Source organism: Populus trichocarpa, chromosome 15, assembly GCF_000002775.5.
Source record: "Populus trichocarpa isolate Nisqually-1 chromosome 15, P.trichocarpa_v4.1, whole genome shotgun sequence".
NCBI lineage: Eukaryota > Viridiplantae > Streptophyta > Magnoliopsida > Malpighiales > Salicaceae > Populus > Populus trichocarpa.
The window spans coordinates 3,784,743-3,804,534 of NC_037299.2; the positions used below are offsets into that span (position 1 = coordinate 3,784,743).

General features: G+C 32.2%; 1 protein-coding gene across 1 annotated transcript; it reads left to right on the forward strand.

Moving 5' to 3' along the window:
- The first annotated feature begins 8,406 nt into the window (after positions 1 to 8,406).
- LOC7462478 (actin-interacting protein 1-2) lies at positions 8,407 to 13,354 on the forward strand. Its single transcript, XM_002322051.4, has 6 exons — positions 8,407 to 8,858; positions 8,981 to 9,142; positions 9,260 to 9,446; positions 9,972 to 10,394; positions 11,151 to 11,558; positions 12,603 to 13,354. Exons 1-6 carry the CDS (start codon positions 8,467 to 8,469, stop codon positions 12,858 to 12,860), a joined length of 1,830 nt encoding a protein of 609 aa, XP_002322087.1. The 5' UTR covers positions 8,407 to 8,466; the 3' UTR covers positions 12,861 to 13,354.
- Positions 13,355 to 19,792: the final 6,438 nt, after the last annotated feature.

Consider the following 19,792-nt stretch of genomic DNA (forward strand, 5'->3'; position numbering starts at 1 on the left):
TAATAAGTAGTTAAAAAGAGAATGCATAATGAACCTCTAGTACCAAAATTTAACAAGCATAATAAGAAGGGGGTGTGTTCAATGAGTTGCACCCCACCATTAAAGCTTGAGGGTATACTTTAACAACAAGATATAGTTTTCTCCTTTCGATCCTTGGTTTCTTTCCCTTTTGATTTCCAGCTCATTTTCACCTCTAACTAATCTTTGGTTTCTCTCTAACTAGTATAGGTTGAAACATGAAAAAATCAAAATTATTCTACAGGCATGATCAAATAGAGACAATTATTTTTGGAAATAACAGGAACAGGCTCCATTCTCTAACTTTGGTAAAAATTCCCATTCGGTCAGTCTTTCCATAAAACCTTTGGCAGAAAGGCTGGATTGTGTTGAGGCTCTTAACCATATTCTCCTATTATTTCTTCGGATTGAGTTGTTGTTGGGGTTTGAATAAAGATGATAGGTCGGTTGGAAGGACCTTCACCAAAGGAATTTCCCAGCGTTTGCTCGAGTAAGCTAATGAGGTGAGTCGTTCTTGTCTTCAAAGACTCCAACTCTTCTTGAAAATTAGCATCACGGTGAGCACGCTCTTCATCTTCCATGTTTCTTGCTCGGAGTCAAGTGTTGTAGACTCTTTAGGAACCTATATTTCAACCTGATACATATATTTATTTACAATGAATTGATGTATGCATATGGATGCAAATGTATGTATATGCGTATTGGCTATGAATGGCTATATTAGGGAGCTCATACTCTAAGGATAGGTTATGAGCCATTACATAATGGGTAGGCTTTTTACCTAGTCTCAAAAGGGTCTTTTGTTGTCTTAGTGATCACTCTCGTGAAGGCAATATGGGGCTTAGTAAGTAATGGGGTGGCATGTGCACCAATCATTACTAGTCTAAGCACTCATTGAAGAGTTGGGGTTTAAACAAACTTAAACCTTGACTAAAAGTTGTAAGGTAAGCTACTAGTCCCCCATTTAACCAAAGTTTTTCAGTATAAATTCCCCTAAACATGTGAATGATGCATAAAGCAATTTATACAATGCATGAACAAATATGTACAAAATTAAAGCGTATGAGCAAATGAGCAAATGCATATTAACAATAACGCACAAACTAAACAATAAAACATGATAATCAGACAAAAACAAAGCTTAGTCCACATGGTCCCTAGTGGAGTCGTCATTATGTCGCACATGTGCGGCGTCGCGGTGATATTCCACTCTCGTATAACTGGAAATCAGGAAATGAGAAGGATAAGGAATTCTTGTCTTTTATCAGTGGAATGAGGGAATGGGAGTCGTCACCTAGTATTTTGGTCACTAGGAACCCTAACTGCTTTCAGAGATCGGGTACAGAGACTGGTTGCGTAAAGGGAATGTATTAGCATCCCAAATACGCCCTACCTAAGGTAAGCTACATTGTTTAATTATCTAATATGAACCAACGTATTATCGTATTTTCTAATTGTTGGTCTATCTAATGTTTAAGAAAAGTCCTTCTTGATAAGGAGATCCTTATCTTATCGAGTAAATTCTAACCATTCTAATGTTTATTCATAAAAGAACTACCCTTTTAATATCATAAATACATCTTACATATAAGATCATAATCCTAGATACTATAAGAAAACAAAATAATTTTTTTGTTTTTGAAATATTAGTCTACTTCTCATGGCTTTAATGAAGTGGTTATTAAAGCTCAAAATGCATGCTAAAACATGTTTTTGAATTTTGTTTTGTATGAAAATACGATATATTTTTTTATCTTTAAGAAACTTAGCCGTGTACATGAAAACAAGACTTTTTTTTTGTTTTATAATTTTTTTTGCAATGTTTTGACAAAAACCAGATATTTTAATACCAGATTTGTATCTTTACAGTATAAAAATACAAACCAATATTAAAAAAAATGATAGAAAAATATGCAGGAAAATCACATTTTTTTCAAAAGGATTTTTTTGGACTAGGCCGGACCCAGCCCAGACATTTTGGTCTGAGTCGGTGCTATCTGGCCCACTAAACAATGGAGAGTGAATTAATTCACTCTCCATTGTTCACTTGCAGAATAGTAGAGGTAGTGAAGACGAAGAAGAAGGGGAGGAGGAAGGAAGTTGACCTGGCAGGGAGGGTCGTGTCGTTGCTGTCATTGATGGAGGCTCATGGTAGTGTTGTGTGGCGACAAGCGGTGATTGCTACCATTTTTCTTCTTCCCTGTGCAGAAGCACAAATCTCTATTTTTCCTTCTCCTTGTCTGTTTTTGTTTGTTCTTCCTCCCCTCTTGTTTCTTTCTGTTCTGATAATGGTGGTGCACCTACCTTCCTCGTCGCCATCCCAAGAATCGCCTTGAGCCACTGTCGACAACATGGTGGTGCTGTTGTCGACAGTGGCTCAAGGCGATTCTTGGGAAGACGACGAGAAAGGTAGGTGGTGGTGCCCTTTTTTTCTGTTTCTTCCTCTATAATCTTCTCTCTTGTCCCTCTATTTTTTCGTTCCCTCAACCTTCTCTCCAAGTCTTTATCTCTCTCAACACTTCTTTTTTTTCCTTTTTTTTTCACCCCCTCCAAAAAATGTGTTCCTCTGTTTTTCAACTCTCATTTCTCTTCTTTCTATACTATCCCAAAATTTTCTCTCCAATCTTCGCCCCCTCTTGCTCATCTCTCTCCCCTGGTATTTATAAAGAGGAAAAGGGGAAAAGATGGCTACTACCCCTGTCCAGTCATATCACAGGGGTAGGATGGTCTAGCGGCTAGTGGGCAGCCGCCCCAGGGCTTATCCCCTCTGCATGTTCGCCTCAATGGCAGGGCATGAGGTGGGTTGTAGGTCTTGTTGGGTCTTTTTAGGTTTTGGAAGAGGGAGGGAGCGAGGCATTGTAGGGGAGAAAATCTCCTTCTTTCCTTGCCTGTGCACGCCTAGGAGAAGAAAGAGCACAGTGTCGTTCAAAACAGCATCGTTCGTGCTTTTTTTTTGGAAGAAAGATAAATGAATTTGGGGAGTAACATAAAAATAGGTTATGACACTTGTAAAGTATAACCTCCTCTATCTATTGATGGTGATTAGAGCCCCTGAGGTGGTCGAAGATGCCACATTCATTCGCCTAAAGGTGGCATCCCAATCAGCCTTCTCAACCAGGAAAAACAGTAAAATAGGGATAAACAATGTGTCACTCAATCTCTTCATTAAAAGTGAGTGACATGTCATTTTCTTAAACCCTAAAATTAGAGTTTTCTAATTAGGATTTGAAAAACTTCAATTTGGTCCCTATTGTTTTAATTTAAACTCAAGCATCCTTAATTAAGACAAAACTGACTAATTTTATGCAATGAGACCCCTAGTGAAAATCAATTGAGATAATTAAAGTTTGGTTCCTTTTACAAAGTAATTCTTGGTTTCTAGTTTGTTCAATTTAGTCCTCAATTAAGCCTTAAGATTTCCCAATCAATTATTTCTCAATAAAATGTGTGTGTGTGTGTGTGTGTGTGTGTGTGTGTGTAATTTCACCCAATAATTGTAATATAAAAAAATCATGTGTTGATTGAATGAAAATATAGAGGATGTTATAGTAGTTGTGATCTCGTGATTGGGACTTTGTAGTTTTTAATGTATTAGGTAGAATTTTGTAATCTTCAACTTATGGCATGTAATTAAATTTTAGTAAATGTTAAGTTTAATATTTTGAAATTATAAACAAGTAAAATGATGAATTACTAATCATTATGAGTTTCAATGCACATACACATACAAATATTTTGAAATTATAAACAAGTAAAATAATGTAAACGCTCCTTATATATTAATGTGGTAAATAATTGTAATTGATGATATTTGTTGGGTGGCATGCTTATGGCTGCCTATGAGCATTAACGATGTAAACCGAATGTGGTATGGATTGCAATTATGTTATGTAAGTATTATTTATGGGATGAACTTTTAGATAGGGCCCAATGCATGGAAGACTCTGCCAAGATTTTCTAAAATTGCATAAATCCTTTAATTTAAATGAAAAACCCTCATGCATGGTTGATGTGTATATGTAGAATAAATTTTATGTCTGGTGTGTTGATTGGGAGGGCCTCCATATAAGTAGGACTTTATCATTTATTTAAAAAACAATTCACTCTATTTTACATGTATATGGTTAACAAAAAAAGTTGGAAGTACATTAAAAGACACACGGCATTACAAGTTAGGTTTTCTATTGACTATAATATTATGTGGCGACTCATTTTCATTAGACTAGACCTTTCCCCTCAAAGAATAAAATAGGTTTCCTATTAACCATAATAATAGGTGGTGACTCTTTTTAAAATGTCATCATGATGTTGGGTGCGACATCACTTATTATTTATTTATTTATTTGAGTTTATTTTTAAAATGACATCATTTTTTACCTAAAGAAACATTTCATTTAAAAAAAAAAGGTGCTCCAAGTTTTTCACCTTTTACTAGTTTAATAGATCACTTTTTTATTAGAAAGAGCTTGTAAAGGCATGTAATGAAGGCTAAGCCACGTGTTTATGAAATAAAGAAATTCATACGCTCAAAAGGTGAGGGTTCAAAAGACTTGGGATCGCTTTTGGACATTCCTGTTATGTTTTCAATAGGTTGTCCATCATGATGCATAACTTTTTTTTTCGATGCACGCTCCTTAATGCTCAATTTTCATTGTCACTTTTTCAAAAACATTCCTCACCTTTAACCATAAGCTAACGGGGCACTCTTTATGCTCTGCCTATTCCATAACTTTTCATTTGCATTTTTTTTAGGTTTTGATATGCCCTTTAGTATTTTGTTTTATGATACCTAGTTTCATAACTCAATTTTTGAATTTCCCCCAAAATTATCCTTTTCTTTTAAAATTTAAAAAAAAATAAAAAAAAATACTAGCAACTTGGAAAGAGCAAGCTGAAAAGGCTTTCAAATGCATGAAAGAACCAAACTGAGATTTTTGACAAAAATCAGGAAGCTAATTATACCCAAGTTTGAAAGACAATGCAAATATAAGGTCACATTAAATTATTATTGGATAAATTTGCATAAAAAATTAAGTCTAAAGACTTAATTAGACTTTTAATAAGCCATTTTGATTTAATCATTGGTCCGGTTAAAGATTTGATTATATTTAAGAATTAATTTGGGTCAAATTAAAAGAATTAATTAAGTGCAAAGACTTAATTAGATTTTTAATGGGTCAAATTAATTTTATTAGGGACTTAATTGGTGCAAACTTAAGTTTAGAAACCTAATTTGAGCTTAATTGAGAAGATTTGAATTTTAAAGGATCCGACTAAATTTTCTAAGCTCTATTGAGTAAAATCAGGGATAAAATTGCAAGAAAATCAAATTTTGGGGGGTCAATTAAAGGCAAAATTAAAGAAATTTAGAACTAATGATTTTTTTGCAAAAGGTGCGCGAATTCAGGAACCCAATTCAATTAAAAACAGAGGTGAAATTAAAGAAAATAGAAGTTTGAAGGTTAATTAGGGATGGAATTAAAAATACCCAAAACCAAGGACCAAGTTAAAAAAAAAAAAGACACTAAACACATAAACACAAGGCATCATTTTAAAACTTGGCAAGGTTGAAATTGAATTGACTCTTAGAATCAAAATTCAATTGATGACATAATTGAATAAATTGAAAGATTGAGAGCTGAAATTGAAAAAAGAGATTTAAACCTAATTTAAACCCAAAGCACCAAAACAGCGTGTTTTATCTTAAACAACATCGTTTTGTTAATTTTAAAAAAAGAACACACACACACACACACACACACAGAGAGACGACGTCGTTTTGAAGCCCATTGTTCACTACCTTCAACCTCCACCGATAGCAACAAAAATGGCAACTCTAATGCCACCTTTCAAGTCTTCTTTCTCTCTCATACCTTCACCATATAAGAAAAAAAATATGTCACCCTTGTGACCTGTCATAGCACCCGAACCTAAGTAAAAACATTGTCACTTGAAAACGCTGAACCCGCGGCAAAGTTGACCCAAAAAGGCTGACCCGGCCTGCCTTTACAACCTAATTTTACAGTTGGTCCAGAACTTCATTTGGTTCATGTTCTAGTACCTGAGCTTGAGAGAGAAAAGAGAAATTCATAGGAAAATGATGCAAGAGAGATAAAGTTGTATGTTGGGCACTTTTTTACAACAAAAAAATGATCTTGGTATCAACGAGTTCCATTTGATGAGAAGAGTTTTGTTGAGATGGTCCTGGTCATTCATCTCATCATCTTATTTAGGCTATTTTATTTTTATTTTTTTTGTCCTATTAAAGGTTTATTTAAGACTATAAGTGGGTTTATTATGGTCTTTAGGGTATTTCTTAGGTGTTTTCAGGTGAAAAAATTATCAATATGAGGTTTTTGGGTCTTAGAAGTCGAGCCTCAATTTTTCAGCCACCCGGTGTAGCTGAAGTTCAATCAATTGATGACGCATCGTCTGCCACCACAAACAAATTGTCATTTGCTTTGTTTTTTGAAAACAAATAGGTTGGCAACACTTTGTCTGCCTAATTTAACAAATTAATGGTCGGGTGCATGAGTTTGACCTTCTTTATTTTGTGCCAAGCATAATTACTAAATCCGATCCAGAGGTTGACCCAGGTCAACTCTGAAAAAATTTAAAAAAAAATATTTGAGGTTTTAATATCTCACATGAAAAAGTTAAGAAACATTTCATGTGGATGTAAGCTATAAAACAAATATGTAAGGCCAAGTTTCACAAATTAACAATGAAAAAAAATAACATGAATTAGAAAATATGGTTATGACAAAAAAAAACAAAATACATTTTTCCATTATAATTTTATTTGTTGTCTTACCTACAAATAATTTTTTATTATTGTATTATTAATTAAAAAATAAATTCTAAAAAGTTTCATGCAGCCGCACACATACAATATATCTTACTCATTTTGTTTATTATATTCGAGTCAAAATTATCAAAACCAATTTTGTTTTCTTTATTAAAACTTGCTTGAATGGTTTTGATAAATTATTATCTAAAAAATAATTATTCTTGTAAAAAATATCAAACAAAAAAGGAGCTCATAAATAAGATGAAAGGATTTTAATTAAAAAGATTTATTTTATCATTATTTCAAATTGTTATTTTTTCTATTTATTCTAAATTGTTATTGAATAAACAACATATATCAAAATATATATTAATAAAAAAGGAGGAGTTATACCGTAAAACTATTGGTTTAATGGAATTTAAATTATAATTTTACATAAAAATAACTTTATTTTAATATAATTAATTAAACATAAAATAGAAGAGATCGATGTTGCAAGAGATTAGATATCTTAATTTGCATTTATTTTTCAACTTCTCAACTTAATATTCAGTTATCGTTAAATTATTTTTATATTTATTGATGCATATAGTTCTCAACTTATTTTAACAAATCAAAGCATCAACTTTTATTTTCATAATTAAATTTTTTCTTGATGTATACATTCTTTTTTTGCGTTAATTTTTTTTATTCAACCTAAATGCGAGTAAATTGGCTAGTTAATAATTTATATGCCTCATTGTAATTTTTTTTTAGAAACCTCAAATTAGCTATCAAATTATAATCTAAATCTCAATTAATCAAGTCCCAATTGTTTTTAATCTCAATTGACTAGTTAAAGCATCATAACATTCCAAACAATTTTTTTATCTAAACTTATCATAATCTTAGCAAAGGAATGTATACAAAAACATTTAAATTTTTTGAAGTAAAGAAAAACAATCATACTTTAATCAAATGAAAAAAATATATATATCATCACCTAACTTTTGTACAATATAAAAAAAATATCATCAATTTATTTTCTCTTTATAGTATGGAAAAAAAACTAAATAAGGGGAAAAAATTAAAGAGAAAAAACAATAAAATTAGAAATATCTTAAAATGAAAAAAATTAAAATGAAAGAAATTAGTTGTCGGTGTATTGGGCTCTGTTCTATTATCCGCTATTTATGATGCTACTATAAAAAATATTTTATTTGAAGATGGTGATGGTGCAAATACATTCTGTGTTTTTAACCCAACTCAAACTTTTTTGTATTTGAAAAAAAATTATTATTGATCCGCTGAGGAGCGCGGGCCAATATGCTAGTTATTGTATTATTATGTATCAGTTATTTTTGAAAATATTTATTTAAAAAAATATATTAAGATAATATTTTTTATTTTTTAAAATTTATTTTTTATATCATAACATAAAAATAATACAAAAAATATATTACAGGTGTCAGTCTAATGGTCGTGTCAACATTTATTTGACAAAATCTAATAAAAATACTTCATTAAAAAAAAACACAATTTTATTTTAAACACTTTATTAAACGTTCAAAATGCCCAATTGGTGGGTGCTCTACACGTCCCCAAGTATATAAAATCAAGAAACGTTCAAAATCCCCACCATTTCCACTATCTCCATCAAATCAAATCTGGAAAAGAAAATGACAGAGCTCGCAGAAACCTACGCTTGCGTTCCCTCGACCGAACGAGGCAGAGGGATCCTGATTTCCGGTCATCCAAAAACCAATAAAATCCTTTACACTAACAACCGATCCATTCTCATCCTCAACCTTGACAACCCGCTTGACGTCTCCGTCTATGGTGAGCACGCTTACCAAGCCACCGTCGCACGGTACTCTCCCAATGGCGAGTGGATCGCCTCCGCTGATGTATCTGGGACTGTCAGGATCTGGGGTGCTTACAATGATCATGTCTTGAAAAAAGAATTTAAAGTACTCACCGGTCGGATCGATGATCTTCAGTGGTCCCCTGATGGGTTGAGGATCGTCGCCTCTGGGGATGGAAAAGGGAAATCTCTTGTTCGCGCTTTTATGTGAGTCTAAAAAATAATTTTTTTTTACTTTTTAAGCTTATGGCTAAACGTCAGCAAGCAGGGTTTCTATGGTTTGATGATTGATGATTGATGTTGATGGTTGTTATTTTTTGTTTTTATAGGTGGGATTCAGGGACTAATGTAGGGGAATTTGATGGGCATTCACGGCGAGTTTTGAGCTGTGCGTTTAAGCCAACTAGGCCATTTCGAATTGTCACGTGTGGAGAGGATTTCTTGGTTAATTTCTATGAAGGACCGCCATTTAAATTCAAGTCATCTCACAGGTTTGTAATGGTGTATTTTTGTAGGAAATTATGAGAGTTTGAATTCTGATTTTAAGTTCTTAGAGTTAGAGCAAAATAAAGAGGGTGCATTGGTTGAAAAGTTTAGGTTACATGCAGGGATCATTCAAATTTTGTCAATTGTATACGGTTTTCTCCAGATGGTAGCAAGTTTATCAGTGTAAGTTCTGATAAGAAAGGCATACTGTTTGACGGAAAGACAGGAGAGAAGATCGGAGAGTTGTCATCTGAGGATGGTCATAAGGGCAGTATTTATGCTGTTAGTTGGAGTCCTGATGGTAAACAGGTAAGCCTGGTATTAACTTATAATGAAAGCTTTTGTGGTGAACACACTTGTTTTGTGGTGCCTAAACCAATACTTGTTGATGTGACACTTCTAAAAAAATTAGTTAATAATATAATTATAAGAAGACATTAAATGAGGGAATTACAGTAGAGAAGCATAGGTGTAGAAATTACAACTTTATCTCATCATTTGTTTTTAGTTTCTTTCAATTTGTGAAGCTACTACTGAGGATTAAAATGAATCCTGTGGTGTGTTTTGCTTACTTCTTCATTGACCATTTATGGAAACAGAATCCGCAGCCAATTACTAGTATTTCGTAATTAAGGACCAATTGCATGCTATTCTCTTACTTGTTAAAAGTAATTTATTTTTTATTGATGTGCTTGAGGACTGTACAAAAGGTGCTCTATTTTTATTGTGGATTTGTTTTCGTTTCCGTTGATACTTTGTTTCCCCATTTCTGTATTTGCATTCCTTTATTTTGTGCCTGATAATTAACCAAATTGTGGTTAAACTATTTTACAGGTGCTAACAGTATCTGCCGACAAGTCTGCAAAAGTGTGGGAGATCTGTGATGATGGTAGTGGAAAGTTGACAAAAACTTTGACTTCTTCTGACTCTGGTGGAGTGGATGATATGCTAGTCAGTTGCCTTTGGCAGAATGATCATCTTGTCACTGTTTCTCTTGGTGGCACAATCAGCGTTTTCTCAGCTAGTGATCTTGGTAAAAGTGCACTGCAAATATCTGGTCATATGAAGAATGTTACCTCTTTATCTGTGCTTAAAAATGTCCCTAAGACAATCCTGTCCAGCAGCTATGATGGTTTGATAGTTAAATGGATTCAAGGCATTGGATACAGCGGCAAATTGCGGAGGAAGGAGAATTCTCAAATTAAATGCTTAGCTGCTGCTGAAGAAGAAGTCATCACATCTGGTTTTGATAATAAGGTGATTAACTTGGCTACATGTTTTGATTCTTAAATGAGTATGCTGTTTTCCTTTTCTATTTTTATCTACTATGAATTTGAGGACGTGAATGAGTTCCTGCTCATCAGGATCAATAGATGACATATGAAACATGCTATAGGGATTGTAGTAGGTTCTCCTGCTTCTAACTTACTGGTTGTGAGAGAAAGTTTTTCTTTTATTTGAATAGTCGTACTATTGTTAGAAGGACTATAAGTGTTGTAGCTTTCTTTATGTTGACCACATGTATCAAATAATCAGTATTGAATGGAGAATTTCTCCCTGACATGTGTATATAGTTATACTCTTTTGATTGCAAGCAAAAGTGATTCTTATCCCCTGAATTGTATTTTTAGCATGCCTCTTCAAGCATCCTTAAAAACTATCTGTGCCATTTTAGTGCCTCTACAAGTTGTCTAAATATGAAAATGATTTGTCCTGCTTTGATTTCTAATTTTTAGTAGCCTAAAACAAAAACTAGTTGAAATGAAGAAAGAAAAAGGAGAGCTTTTCGTTCCCAACTGAAAGCTTTACGAAGCCCTGAATTCTATCAAAATAAGTTTCATTGTTTTCTTTAATTTCTTCTCAATGTCTGTTAATTAAACAGGATTTGGGTAAATTATGAACTAATTATGATTTCTACACAAGGTTTGGTGCATTTCTTTTCCTTTGAGGAAAGAAATATGTGCCCCTTTTCACCTCTAATTCTTTCTTTCTGGTATTCTTTCTATTTTTCAGTTATGGAGAGTTCGTTTTCTTGGTGATCAATGTGGAGATGCAGATTCCATTGATGTCCGCAGCCAACCAAAGGATATAAGTCTTGCCCTTCTCTGCCCTGAGCTTGCTTTGGTTGCAATTGATTCAGGTGTTGTCATGATTCGTGGTACAAAAGTAGTGTCAACCATCAATCTTGACTTTGCTGTGACGGCATCTGCAATTTCACCTGATGGAAGTGAAGCAATCATAGGTGGGCAGGATGGAAAATTGCACATATATTCTGTCACGGGTGATACACTCACAGAAGATGCAGTCCTTGAAAAACATCGTGGAGCTGTCAGTGTCATCCGCTACTCTCCAGATGTTTCAATGTTTGCTTCTGGTGATTTAAATAGGGAAGCTGTAGTTTGGGATCGTGCTTCCAGAGAGGTACTTTGATTGCTTATTTAGATCCAAAAAGTTGATGCTATACTCCTCTCTGTACAGCTGTTTATGCATAGCACTTAGTTATTGTTGGTTGAAGTTGCAGATGTGCAAACTTGTGCCAGGTCTGTGCTCTTTATGCAAGTGAGCTACACTAAGTACATATCTACATGATAGCGAGGCATTGAAAGTTTTCTGTTATTTTGCTTTCTAATTGTCACAGAGCAAAGCAAATTTGGCTGTCACATCTCTGTCTATGGGAATTTTATTGAATTGCATGATTTGGAGAAGCCACCAAATCAAATGAAGCACTTGCAATAGATATCGATTTTGATTGGGGGATTTGGCCAGTTCATTATATATAGAACCATGAATAACATAGCTCCTGTCATTATGGTTTTTGGTTCTGTGAATTTTACTTTCCTACTAGCATATCATTGTCCTTAACCTCGGTTTTCAAAACAGAGACTTCCATAGTTACTGGTCTTACATCTGGCATAGGCCAGAAGAATGTTTTGTTTTATGCCCAGCTATCACTCTTGAGGTTGCTAGAAAATCAGCTTAGATAAGCAGTCACTCATTTTTGGATGATGTTTTGCTTAGTATGCATGCAAGGGGCAAGTGAGGCTGCACTGTAGGTGAAATGCAGAAATAACTACTGTTCTTACAGTTGAACATCAACCTTTACATTGCCTAAATCTTTCTATGTTATACATTGTTCTTTTAGTTTGCAAGGGGCAATGGATGGGGTTGGTGGAAGGATTGCTTTCCGTATAAGCAGGCACTGGTTGACTGGTATATTGCAGTCTGATGCTGCTCCTTGATTTGGGATTTACCAGTTTGTGTTACATGCCACAGGCACCCTTAGGCCTGATTGTCGATTCGCTGTGTTTTGTTTTTTTAATTGTCTGTGCTTTATTTTTATTTTTTTTTGTTTTCTTAAATTAAAGATAATATGAAAAGTTTATGTCAAAATGAACCATGTTTCCTTCTTTTCTTTACTTCACTGAACTGTGGAGCCTTATTTTTTACTTGCATATTTTTGCGCAGGTGAAGCTTAAAAACATGTTGTACCACACTGCCCGCATAAACTGCCTTGCTTGGTCTCCTGATAGCAGCATGGTTGCTACTGGATCGCTTGACACCTGTATAATCATATATGAAATCGACAAGCCAGCATCTAGTCGGATGACCATCAAGGGAGCTCACTTGGGTGGAGTTTATGGATTAGCATTTACTGATGATCGTAGTGTGGTAAGTTCTGGTGAGGATGCCTGTGTTCGTGTTTGGAAGGTAAATCCACAGTGATATGAATGAATGGAGGTCACCATGAATATATTCAGGTCAAAATTTTTTAAACTTGGTGACCATGCTGGATTATTTTGGATTTTTGAAAAGGTGTAACTAGATTAAGGCTCTTTCTCCTAGCTAAAACAGTGCTGGTTTTCTCTCTTGGGATTTGCTGAGGCTGGGCTAAGCTGCTTTTTGTGGTCTTATGAGGTCTTCCTCGTGATTCAAAAGTGTTTCTTTGAAGGGCTGGACGTATTTTAAAAAACAAAGGCTGTAACGCAGCTGGGATTCTGAGATATTAATTTGCTTTTGGGGCGGCGAAGATGATGGTTTTTGGTTGTCTAGGTGATCTTTTTCTTCACAATCGCCCCCCCTCCCCTTTTCCATGCACTTGTGCCACAAAGTGAATGTCATGTTGGTTTCTTTTTTGGATTATGCTCGTCGTGCGACATCACTCTTTGTATTTTCTGCTTCTGGTGTGGCTGAAGTGATTTTATCCCGTTTTTCCATCATCTGTTGTTTATGTTCATCATCACTGAAATGCCATCGATGCTCGTAAGAAACAATAATAATAAACGTGGTTCCAGGCCCAATAGACAGATTATACAAGTAGAAGTGTGCAACAGCCGAGGGAGAACAAGGGCTCTATATGGCTAGCCCATGTTCATCGCCCAGGCTGAACCGTTCAGCTACTAAAATATCAGACTAGACTGCCTCTAAAATGGCACGTAACAGATTGGATTTTCGATTCGGCTCGCTGAACATGATAAATTTCTTGTCAACCTCAAGGCACCCTGAAACTTAAACTGGATGCCACAGACATGTACACGAGAAAATGCAGATGAAACAGAGCTTGCCTCAACTTCATGAATTTTAGACCAATCACCCATAATTTCTGCACTTGTGGTTTTCGCTGGCCCCTTCACGAATATCAATATAGACGGCTTGACTGCTCAAAAGGATATCGTGGACCTGAATGAGTGGATAAGCTTTGATTGTAAGACAGGCCAGCTCCTGAACTTAAACTTTATGGACTAGGGTCACAGCCACACCGCAGTGACTTCTAGAATGCCTTTACCAAACATACAGGGTCTACCCATGGGCAACTGGGTTATCATGTGATATTATATTAAAAAATTATTTTAATCTAATAATTTAAGATATTACGTGAGATTTTAAGATATGATTTATATTATTTTTTAACACACTCACTCAAATGAAAGTCTTTTGGGCTTGAAACTTACACATGTTCATACTACCTTGTGCTTAATTTTTATCAAATAAATAGAGATGGTGAGTTTTGAACTCGTAACCGCTTGGTCATTAAAGCTCTGATACTATGTCAATAAATCATCTCAACATAATAGCTTAATAAGCTATTAGATGAAGTTTCAAGATATTATTTATATTATTCTCTAACACAGAAGAAAAGGCACACTAATATTCAAGGAATAATTTTTAACTATGGTAAGCGACAATGAGCTAAAATAATTGATATGAACTTATCGAATTAATTTGAAGCTCATGGATACTTGGCTATATATAAAATAACAGATGGCAACAAAAGCCGTTGATATAGGTGTGGTGAGAAAATAAAAGTTGGACCAGCAAATTTAGGTCCAGCCTTCTATAAATATCACAGTATTTGCCTTTGCAAAAGTTGGGGATTTTTTTATTATATCCTTTTCATTATTTTAAATCGACCAAGCTTTCTTGTGGTCTCTCCTTTATTTTCCTACAAGCCAAAAATCATGGCTATAAAGCAAATTCTATCAAACACTACGAGGCTGCTTGCAGCTCAATTTCACGTGCCCACAGACAAACAATAAATGCTATCAGATATTTAGCGTCTTTTGTATTAAAAACATGTGGAATGTCCTTGTCCAGACACCGTCTTCAAAACGTTGTTATATATATATATATATAAATAAAAGTAATAAGTTAAAGGGTGGGGAGAATTTACTGTCTACTCACATCTAATACATCTAATGTACTATGATTATTAAAAACATGTTCACTCACAGCTAAAGGGTCTTTTTTGTTTTTTTTTTTTTCACTTTTTTTTTCCAACTTTCCCCTTTTTATTTTTTTTATTTATTTTTTTTTTCAAAATTACTTTTCTTTTTTTTCCGAATTTCCCCCTTTTTTTGTTTTTTTTTTCATAATTATTTTGTTGATTTTATTTTTTTAATATTGAGCTGGTTAAAAATTTCACTTTATAATTTTTTTTCTTTAAAATAATGTGGATTGTTACGGTGTTTTCCCACATGGTTTTTCTATTTTATTTTTTTATTTTTTAAAATTTTATTTTTTGATTTTATTTTTTTTAATATTGAGCTGATTGAGAATTTAGTTTTGTAATTTTTTTCTTTAAAACATTGTTGATTGTTACAGTGTTTCTCCGCAAGGTTTTTTTTTGTTTTTTTTTTATGATTTTCTCTGAAATTATCTTTTTCGATTTTATTTTTTAATATTGAGCTGGTTAAAAATTACAGTTACAATATGTGAGAAAAGCACTGTAACTTTCCTCTCAAATTACTGTGAATTGCCATAGTGTTTTTCCCACATGGTTTTTTCTAGTTTCTTTTGTGTTTTCTTTTTTTGTAATATTTTTTTTTCAAAATTATCTTTGTCGATTTTATTTTTTTAATATTGAGGTGGTTAGAATTTAACTTTGTGATAAAACTTAATCATGTGAGGAAAGCATTATAGCTTTCCTCACAAAACACTGTGAATTGCTAGAGTGTCTCTCAACATGGTTTTTTTTCTTATGATTTTTTTAAAATTATCTTTGTCAATTTTATTTTTTTAATATTGAACTGGTTGAGAATTACAATTATAAGTCATTACAAATAAGGTTAAATCAATCGGGAAGCACTGTAGCTTTCATCACAAAACACTGTGAATTGCTACAGTGTTTCCAACATGGTTTTTTTTCCTGTTTTTTTGTGTTTTTTTTTTGTTATTTTTTTCTAAAATTGTCTTTGTCGATTTTATTTTTTTAATATTGAGCTTATTGAGAATTTAGCTTTGTAATTTTTTTTCTTTAAAACACTGTGAATTGTTGCAGTGTTTTCCCATATGATTTTTTCCAAAATTATCTTTGTTGATTTTTTTTTTAATATTGAGTTGGTTAAGAATTATAATTACAATAAAGTTAAATCATATGGGGAAAGCGTTGTAGCTTTTTTCACAAAACACTGTGAATTGCTACAGTATTTCTTTAAATGGTTTTTTTTATGATTTTTTCTAAAATTATCTTTGTCAATTTTATTGAAAAAAAACACTATAGTTTTCCTCACAAAACATTGTCAATTGCTACAATATTTTTTCTCATGGGTTTTTTCCTTCCAAAATTATCTTTGTTGGTTTTTTTTAAAATATTAAATTGGTAGAGAATTTAGTTTTGTAATTGTTTTTGCTTTTTATTAACAGAAAAGCTAAATCATGTGGCGAAAACATTGTATCTTTCCTCACAAAATAAAGTGGATTGCTACAAATCATTTTGTTCAGTTTCTAAGTTTTTTATTACCAACACAACTTTTTTTTTCTATTATGAAATATTGGCTTCATCATACTTTTAGTTTTTATTACTTATCTAGCGTTAGTTCACAATTATAACACTATCAAGTATATTTATTTTATAAGTCCGTTACGCGTGGGCATGCTATCTCGTAAAAACTAAAACCTATCATGCTTTTACTGTGATCTTGGACTTATAATATTGTCAAATGTAAGTGTTAAGAAATCTATGCTTCTTTTTTTTTTTACAAAAATGAAAATTATTTATTATTTATTGTATTTTTATATTTTCACGGCATGCACATGCTATTGCTGAATTAATTCGGGCAGATTAGTCTTTATATATTTTTTTACACAATATAATGATATTTTTATTTTTAAAAGTAAAATGACATGTATATATTACTTTGGGGTATTTTTGGTATTTCAGATTTAATTATACAGTGAATTATCAAACTTACCTTTGAAATCCAAAAATAAAAGAGTGTGCAGAGGCATTTGTGTATTTTTCTTTTGATTTTTTGAATAATTATCGAATTGAGGGAGAGGCTATTCAATCTTTTACCAATTATATAATATTATTTAGATAATTAATCTAGAGACACATTGGGGGTCTAAAACATTTGTGGTGGCACTTGTGGCTAATGTACGTGGCTAATTCCAAGGCGGTGATGGAATCCTCTCGATGGTCCTTACCTGACCAGGTGACGCATGTTTCTCCTTCGTCTCTGTATCGCCGTCAAAAATCATTTTTTTTCTCTCTCTCATCCTAAGAAACGTGTTGTCCCTCAGAAAAGTTCAATGCAACCATTTAATTAGTTTTGTCTTCATATTTGATCCTTGGTTTTTTTATTAGTATTTATTTTATTTGAAATAATTTATATAAAAAAATTGTTTTTAATTTCATTCCCCATGGATTTTTTTTTTATCTTTTAAATTTGGTCCTTAAAAAATTCAATACAACCCTTTCGATTGGTTTTATTTTTCCAAATTTGGTCCCTGGTCTTTTTATTAGTATTTTTTTATTTGAAATATGTTATAAAATTAGATTTTGTTTTTTAATTTCACCCCAATGGATTTTTTTTAATATGTTTAATTTGGTCCTCATTCTTTTAATTTTTATTTGTTTTATTTAAAATGGTTTATAAAATTAGTTTGTTTTTCGATTTCATCCTCCTAAGATTGTTTTTCCTATCAAATTTTTTAACTTTAAAATTTTTTTTCCTATCAACAAATAAAAGGAACAACTAAAATTAACAAAGTTCAATTTCCAATTAAGTAAATAATGAAACTGAAAAACATGTTTTTTATTAATAGACTCTTTTTTTTTTTATTCAAATTATTTTTTTTTAGTTTTTAAATTTTTTTAGTGTGCTAATATCAAAAATAAATTTTAAAAAATAAATAAAATATTATTTTAATATATTTTTAAGTAAAAAATACTTTGAAAATCAAATTTTAATTTTATAATAATATTTTTTATTGATTTAATGCTTGAAAGGTACAACTCGACTTTCACAATGTCTTCTTACACTATGAAACTAAGCACCATAGAAGCTACAGAAAAAACAAAAATAAATAAATGAAAGGTTGATAACACAAAAATGCCAATTTTGGGTTTCATTGGACAGTTTTTAAGATTCCTTTTCGTCACCTTCTTTGTCCCTTCCAAGCATAGGCATGTCTAGGGGAGGTCTAGGGATGCCGGAATAATGATCCCTCTTCCCTGAAAAGGGTGATCTCTGCCGTTAAAAGACCGATCCCAATGATATCTTTCAGAACGACAAACTTTCATACATTGGTTTTGTATTTGTTTTTGTTTTTTATTCAAAATAGGGATAATTTTGCTTCTTAAAAGGATCGTCCTCTCATTCAAGCTAAAATTCAACTTTTTTATGCATTAAAAATATATCAAATATCTAGTGTTGTAAATTTTATAGCTGGATACTTATCTCATCGTAATTTTATGATTTTACAAGATTAATTAAGATGCACGAGATGTAATTCATACACATATAATTATTAAAAATTAAAAAAAAAAACCTCAAACATATAACAAGCATGAAAAAAAAAATAACCAATGTAGCTTCTTAGATCATTTGCAAGGCATTATTTAATTACATACATATTACAAGATTTGGAGTGTATATGAACAGTCAAGCAACTATGATTTATTTAAGTTTTTTTATTTTTTTAATTGAATCCTCATGGATCCAATTAGATAAAAGTAAGCTTAAAATGACTGTAAACACACCAAATTAAAAAAATAAATGATTGAAATGTTAAATAATGAGAAAACAATGGGCATACTTCCACATTATCGATAATTTTTATTTTAGTATAAAAATTTTATTTTATTTTATTTTCAATATCTGGATTTGTAAGAGGAGAAAGAAGTTGTTTAAACACAACAAGAAAAGATAAAGTTGTCAATTTGGTCACTTTTCAACTAAGAGACGCGTTATTCTTGATGTCAACGGCTTTTATTTGATAAGAAAAATTTGATGGTGGTGGTTTTTTTTTCTCTAGACATCCATAAAAATGGATATTGAGCTCAATTTAAAGATTTTTTATTCGTTTGATTTTTAAAAAAAAAAAAAAATATTAGGATGTTTTGGGGTTATTAGATGGTTTGGAGAGGTTTTTATAGTGTTTTATGTGAAAATGAGTTGAAAATCCCAAAAAACATCCCCTTCTATTTTCTCGGTCACCATAATGATGGCTAGAATCTAGTTGTATAACCTAGCAAACAACATGTCGTCTGTTACTTTTTTTATATAAAAAAAAAAACAAGGGGAAGACCTTAAAACAACAACAATAATAATAATAAAAAACATAGCTTGGGTGCATGAGATTGTCTCAGGCCCAAACACCTAGGCTTTTTAATGGCCCAGGTGCGTTAGGCCACACATCTTATCTTTTTTTTTTTTTAATTTCATCCTTAAAATTAGGTTTTTATTGGGTTTTTTATTGTTTTTTTATTTTATCATTCAACTTTTAATTGATTTTGAATTGGTTTTTATATTTTATTATCATATAATTAAATAAAAAAAATTATTAAACTCAGTAGGGTTCATAATCTAGAACACAATGTCCACTTCTATAAGCAAACTTACGAGTATTATATGATATTAGAATAAAATATACAATACAACCAAAAATTTTAAGAAATTTGTAATTAGGTGAACTCCCAAATTATTTCTCAAAAGAACTAGTATTATTCAACACATGTGTGGACATTCTATTAATCAAATAACACGTTATTGCAAGAGCATATAACCAAAATCAAAAAGGAAATTAGCATGAGCCAACAAGGTGAGACCATCAACTAAATGATTGATTTTTCTTTCTGAGACTCAATTATGTTCATGTTTATGTGGGCATGCAATCCTATTGAATACCATGTTGTTGTAAATACTTGTTTACAT